The sequence below is a fragment of the Physeter macrocephalus genome, chromosome 17 (genome assembly GCF_002837175.3).
Source record: "Physeter macrocephalus isolate SW-GA chromosome 17, ASM283717v5, whole genome shotgun sequence".
NCBI lineage: Eukaryota > Metazoa > Chordata > Mammalia > Artiodactyla > Physeteridae > Physeter > Physeter macrocephalus.
Genome location: NC_041230.1, coordinates 8,523,380 through 8,530,243, shown reverse-complemented (window position 1 = coordinate 8,530,243; position 6,864 = coordinate 8,523,380). Strand labels below are relative to the sequence as shown.

Genomic DNA, 6,864 nt, shown 5'->3' with positions numbered 1-6,864 from the left:
TTCGTGCCCCGGTCCGGGAGGATCCCACATGCCGCGGAGCGGCTGCGCCCGTGAGCCATGGCCGCTGAGCCTGCGCGGCCGGAGCCTGTGCCCCGCAACGGGAGAGGCCACAACAGAGGGAGGCCGGCATACCACAAAAAAAAAACAAAAAAACAAAACAAAAAAATAAATAAAAATAAATTCACCAGTGAAGCCACGAGATCCAGGAGTTTTCTTTGTTGGGAGGTTTTTTTTTGGCCATGCTGCATGGCTTGCAGGATCTTAGTTCTCCAACCAGGGATTGAACCCAGGCCACAGCAGTGAAAGCCCAGAATCCTAACCACTAGGCCACCAGTGAACTCCCTGTTGGGAGACTTTTTTTGTGACTGAGTCAATTTCCTTATTACTTATAGAGTAGTTACCAGTCTATTCAGGTTTTCTATTTATTCATGTTTAACTCCATGATTTTATGTTTCTAGGAATTTGTCCATTTCACCTAGGCTATCCAATTTTTGGCATACAGTTCATAGTACTGTCATAATCCCTTTATTTCTGTATAATTGGTAGTAATGTCTCCCCACTTACACTTTTTTGTGTGTGAATTTATTTTTTAATTTTGTATCACAACTTTTTAAAAATTCAAGTATAATTTATCCACTTTCACTTTTGATTTTAGTAATTTGAGTCTCCTCCCTTTTTTCTTAGCTCATTTAGCTAAAGGTTTGCCAATTTTGTTGATCTTTTTGAAGAACTTCTGGTTTCAAGATTTTCTCTGTTGTTATTCTGTTTTCTTATTTCACATATCACTGCTCTATTCTTTATTTCTCCTTCTGCTAGCTTTGTGTTGTTTTTTCTTTTTCTAGTTCCTTAAGCTGTAAAGTTAGGTTGTTAATTTGAGACTTCTCTTGTTTTTTAATATAAGCATTTATAACCAAACATTCCCCTTTAGCACCACTTGTATGCCTTAAATTTAGTTTTGTCAATCATACTTCAGTAAAGCTGGTGGGAAAAAAAAGATGGGCCTTGTTGGGGCTGCATACTTCTTCACCAAAAAATACAGAACCCTCACAGCCTCTGCTGGGCTTACTGCCATGAATAGCTATCTCTGTGTCAGACTCAATGCGTACTCCTTTGTTCTGCTTAATCACGGATATTAGTGGCACTCAGGCACACCCCCCGTTTTCTGGATGTCACACCCCACAGGGAAGGAGTTTGTGTCCTGCCACTGCAGAACAAAGTGGGCTGTGTGCAGCTATACTGCCATTGTCAGATGTGGAGTTGATCAGCTGGCTCTGGGTTACTGACACATTGCAAGGAACTAGATCTTGTGCATCCTATCTCCTCTCTTGCTATAAGTAAACACTGTTCTACTTGATCCTGGGGTATATTTTTACTATTCTCCATGACCTCAAATCATGCACTGGTCTTTTTCTTGGTGGCACTTAATCTGCCTTGCAACCTTGGCCAAAGAGCCTGGGCACTCAGTGAATAGTGAAAAAGGGGGAATGCCATAAAAGATTTTCTAATATAAAGTACTGTATAAATTCTCTGAAGGTGAACAGTATTTGGATCATAACTGAAAAACTTAAAACATTGTTTAAATTCCAAGGAGTTCCTGCCAGCCTAAATTTTTTGATGCTTTATAAGAACTGAACCATGTAAAATCCTTCTTATATTCTCTTCATTTAAATTGTTTCTCAAGTGGTATAATTCCATTGTCTACTATACATATATCCAATAAAGTCTCTCTCCAGTATGAATTCTGTGATGTACCTTAAGCATTGAACTAAGTCTAAAGGACTTCCCGCATTTGTGGCATTCAAAGGGTTTTTCACCAGTATGAATACTCTGATGTACTTTAAGGCTTGAACTGAGCCTAAAGGACTTCCCACATTTGTTACACTCAAAAGGTTTCTCACCACTGTGAATACTCTGATGTCGAGTAAGGCGTCCATACACACTAAATGCCTTCCCACATGCCTTACATTCATAGGGTTTCTCACCAGTATGAAATCTGTGGTGTATAGTAAGTTGATGGCTACTCCTAAAAGTCTTTCCACACTCCTTACATTCATAGGGTTTCTCACCAGTATGAATTCTCTCATGTCTAACAAGATGTGAAGCATGACTAAAAGCTTTCCTACAATCTTTACATTCATAGGGTTTTTCACCAGTATGAATCCTGTCATGTTGTATAAGGTTTGAGGCTTGACTAAAGGCCTTCCCACATTCCTTACATTCATAGGGTTTCTCACCAGTATGAATTCTCTGATGTATTCTAAGTGTTCCAACGTCACTAAAGGCCTTCCCACAGTCCTTACATCCATAGGATTTCTCACCAGTATGAACTCTTCCATGTTGAGCAAGGTTTGAGGCACGACTAAAGGCCTTCCCACATTCTTCACATTCATAGGGTTTCTCACCAGTATGAATTCTCTTATGTACTTTAAAGTCTGTAAGACAACTAAAGGTCTTGCCACATTCCCTACATTCATACGGTTTCTCACCAGTATGAATTATTTGATGTACTCTTAGGTCTGTATGACGACTAAAGGCCTTCCCACATTCCTTACATTCATATGGTTTCCCTCCATTATCAATTGTGAGATGTAGAGTAAGAGATGAACGTTTTGTATAAATGTATGTTTTTCCATTGCTGATTATTTCATATCTTGAGTCCAAATCTAAAACAAATAGGAAAAAAAAGTTTCTTTGACCACAAAACATTTTATAGAATTAAGAGAAAATTGAAAATTTCACCCATTAGAGATGGTTTAAAGAACTCTAAAATACAGTTATAAAACTTGAAAATTTAAAAGGAGGGCTCAGAAAAAGTAAATTTATGCAGTAGAGCACTGGTAAACAAAGACACACACAGAACACATCCAGCCCTGATTTGTAGTGTTTGCCAATGTCTGTGGTGTAAATACTCCCACCACAGGCAATTCCAAGCTATCAGTGTAATGTAATTGAACCTGGACTTAGGATGATAAGTAAAATCTTGTCCCTGGAGAGCCAGTATCAGCCAGCTCTAAATACCACTTCCATCTAAAATATAAATATATACACATATAAAATTTAAAAAAGCAATTATAGGGCTTCCCTGGTGGCACAGTGGTTGAGAGTCCGCCTGCCGATGCAGGGGACACGGGCTCGTGCCCAGGTCTGGGAGGATCCCACATGCCGCGGAGCAGCTGGGCCCGTGAGCCATGGCCGCTGAGCCTGCGCGTCCAGAGCCTGTGCTCCGCGACGGGAGAGGCCACAACAGTGAGAGGCCCATGTACCGCAAAAAAAAAAAAAGCAATTATACCTGATCATTCTTCAATTATAATTCCCCTAAAAATACACATTTCTGCCACTGTGACTCTTTCCCTCCTGTGCATAGCCACATGTGCTTTTATTTGTTCTTCATAACACATTAAGTTATTGAGAGTCTTTACTTAGTTATTCCTCCCCTGACACTTTATTATTTATGATCCTTACATATGTTCAACCTGTTTCATTCCTTCATATCTTTTCTCAGGTCCTCTCTAGCTTTCCCTTTTAACCAACCCCAACCATTCTGGTCATCCTCAGAAAAGTATGTCCATCAATTCTCTGACATATACCAGGTATACCATTGTATGGTATTTTGAACATTTAGGGACATTGGGCAAAAGAGGGAACTTGAATTATATAGAAGAGTCTAGAAGAATGCCAAGAATTATATTAAAAAGAATTGGCAGTTGTGGGCTGAATGATAAAAATTTGTATGAAGTATCTTGAGCAAAATCCAAAGCGTTTAATGAGGGAGCTATAAGTTGAGGGCAAAAAACATCTTCTTGTAACTAGAGTATGGTATGTGTACAAAAAGTTGAAATAATATTAACAACACTCTTCAAAATTGAGTAACAATAGAAATTAATAAATATTAGAAAACCAAAAGCCCTTTCATCTGGAAATGGAAATGCCCTCTCCAAAAATGCTAGATCACTGTGGAAAGAAAAAACTGAAATAAAAGAGTTCTAGTAAATGGACTACACAGAAAATAAGCACATATCTGAATCTTGGGCATTCAATTTCACCATGCAGAGAACTCAAAACTTAAAATAATTATCTCTATAAAAAAGGTGAGTTGAGAATCAAAGCCTAATATGTAGAAAATAAACAACAAAATAGAGGGAGGCATAAAAATAAAGATAAAAGGCGAACATAATGAGTTAGAAAACAGTAACATTAACAAGTAAAGAGCTGGTGCTTTAAAAAAATCATTATAAGAAATATTAGATAAACCAATTAAAGACAGTTAAAAACAAATAAAAATAAGAAAAGAGGAAAACAAGAACCACAGAGGGGGACTTCCCTGGTGGTCCAGTGGTTAAGAATCTGCCTTCCAATGCAGGGGATGCGGGTTCGATCCCTTGTCGGGGAACTGAGATCCCCCGTGCTGCAGGGCAACTAAGCCCACGCGCTGCAACTACTGAGCCCACGTGCCACAACTAGAGAGACCGTGTGCTGCAACTATGGAGCCCACGTGCTGTGGAGCCTGTGCACCACAACTACAGAGCCCACGCACCCTTGGGCCCACGTGCCACAACTACTGAGCCCATGTGCTCTGGAGCCTGCACACCACAACTAGAGAGAACCCTGCGTGCCTCAACAAAGAACCTGTGTGCCACAACAGAAGATCCTACATGCCACAACTAAGACCCGACACAGCCAAAAATAAATAAATAATTAATCTAAAAAAAAAAACCCACAGAGGAATTTATTTAAATTACAAGGGTACTATGTGAATACTTTTGAAAGTATGGATAACTTTCTAGGAAAATTTATTAAAATTGAACACAGAAGAGAAAGGCTAAACCAACCAGATGCTACAGAATAAACAGAAAAAAAGCTGCCAGGAAAAAATTAAGAAGTGTCATAAGCATATTTCAACACCTATATTGTAATTTCTCAATATCTAGATCTAAAATATGGATACAGCATAACTGGACAAAGGGAAAATTTAGGAAGCCAGCAGGCATAACCCTAGAAATCTTATGCCAAAAAGAGAGGAAGAATTCAAAGCCTTGGAGAGTTTTGACTGGCCAAAACTAAAAAGACAGTAGCATAAAAATGATTGTGACAGATAATAAACCATGCAATAAAAAGCAATGAATCAGCAATGATACAAGAGAAAAAAATTATTTCTCATCAAATAACTCCTTAATTGAAGAAGTTCTAGTTCCAGTATGGTAGCATGAAGTTCCTACAGCCTGCCCCCTCTCTGATTTCAACTATTAACACTTGACAAAATACAAAAATTAACTACATAAGGGCTGTAAATAAAAGCAGGAGGGCTTTGGAAAGGAGTCAGACTTTACAAAGCAACCCAGACTGAGCTGAGTTTCTTGCTTAACTCACTCTCATGTCCTTGCTTCAAGGGCAGATCCCAGTTATTGTGGGGTAAGCGTGGGCTACAAAAATTCCAACAGAAACTCCACAATGTTTCTGGCTATAAGAACAATGAGAGGGAGCACTGCCAAACTGGAAAGCAAGAGGGGAATGCTGGGACAAAAACAGCCAGAGAAGATTTCCTAATTTGATATTTGGGTATAGATCAGTACAACATTCACTCTTACCAACAACAACACATGCATGAGAAGGATATAAATCAGTGTGGCAACACTATACCTAGTAAACAATTTGAAAATTGTTTATTCCAAAATTGTTTATTCCAAAATTGTTTATTCCTCTATTCCAAAAAGAGGAGTGAATCAGTCTATGCAGCTAGTTACTCTGATACCAAACAGGAGAAAAACAGTATAAGAAGTGAAAATTACACACTATAAAACCTTGTACATATATGCAAAATACTAAACACTATCTTAACTAACAGAATCCATCAATATATAAACAAGGTAATACGTAATGCCTGTCTTAGTCCTTTTGGGCTACTATAACAAAAAATAAAGACTGGGTAGCTTATAAACAACAGAAATTTATTTCTCACAGTTCCAGAGGCTGAGAAGTCCAAGATCAAGGGACCAGTATGGTCATATTCTGGTGAAGGCCTTCCTGGTTTATAGCCAGTGCCTTCTCAATGCATCCTCATATGGTGTAAGGGGTGAGAAATCTCTGTGGTAACTCTTAATAAGAACACTAATTCCACTCATGAGTGCTGCACCTTCATGACCTAAGCATCTCCCAAAGGCTTTCCCTCCTAATGCCATCGACTTTGGGGGTTCGGATTTCAGTATAATACTGGGGGGTAGAAACATTCAGACCATAGAGATGATCAATCCCAGGAATACAAGATTGGTTTAATATTTGAAAAATTCATCAATATAATTTACTATATTAACAAAATAAAATTTAAAAAACCCATATGGATCATGTCTAAAAAATTTTTTTAAAAAAGCATTTAATAAAAGCCACATCCATCCCTCATAAAAAGAACTTATCCTAATAAAAATCATCTGCAAAAAACCCACAGCTAACACCATATCCAACGGTGAGAGAATTATGCCTACCACATATGATCAGAACAATAAAAAGTTATGCCCTCACCACTTCTACTCAACATTGGACTAGAGGTTCCAGGCAGTGCAATAAATCAAAAAATAAATAAAGGCATGCAGGAGAAAAATTAAGAAACAAAAATGTCCTTAATCGTAGATTACTTAATCATATGTGTAGAAAGTAAAATGTAAACTATAAAACAGCTACTAGGGCTTCCCTGGTGGCGCAGTGGTTGCGCGTCCGCCTGCCGATGCAGGGGAACCGGGTTCGTGCCCCGGTCTGGGAGGATCCCACATGCCGCGGAGTGGCTGGGCCCGTGAGCCATGGCCGCTGAGCCTGCGCGTCCGGAGCCTGTGCTCCGCAACGGGAGAGGCCACAACAGAGGGAGGCCCGCATACC

At 39.2% G+C, this 6,864-nt stretch overlaps 1 protein-coding gene across 1 annotated transcript in view; it reads right to left on the bottom strand.

Annotated features, from left to right (window-relative positions):
• Positions 1–1,701: 1,701 nt before the first annotated feature.
• Positions 1,702–6,864, bottom strand: part of LOC112067311 (zinc finger protein 30-like) — a 27,960-nt gene continuing 22,797 nt past the window's right edge. Inside the window, exon 5 of the mRNA XM_055079256.1 lies at positions 1,702–2,567. Coding sequence (XP_054935231.1) covers positions 1,702–2,567 — 866 coding nt within the window. The remainder of the gene's footprint in view (positions 2,568–6,864) is intronic.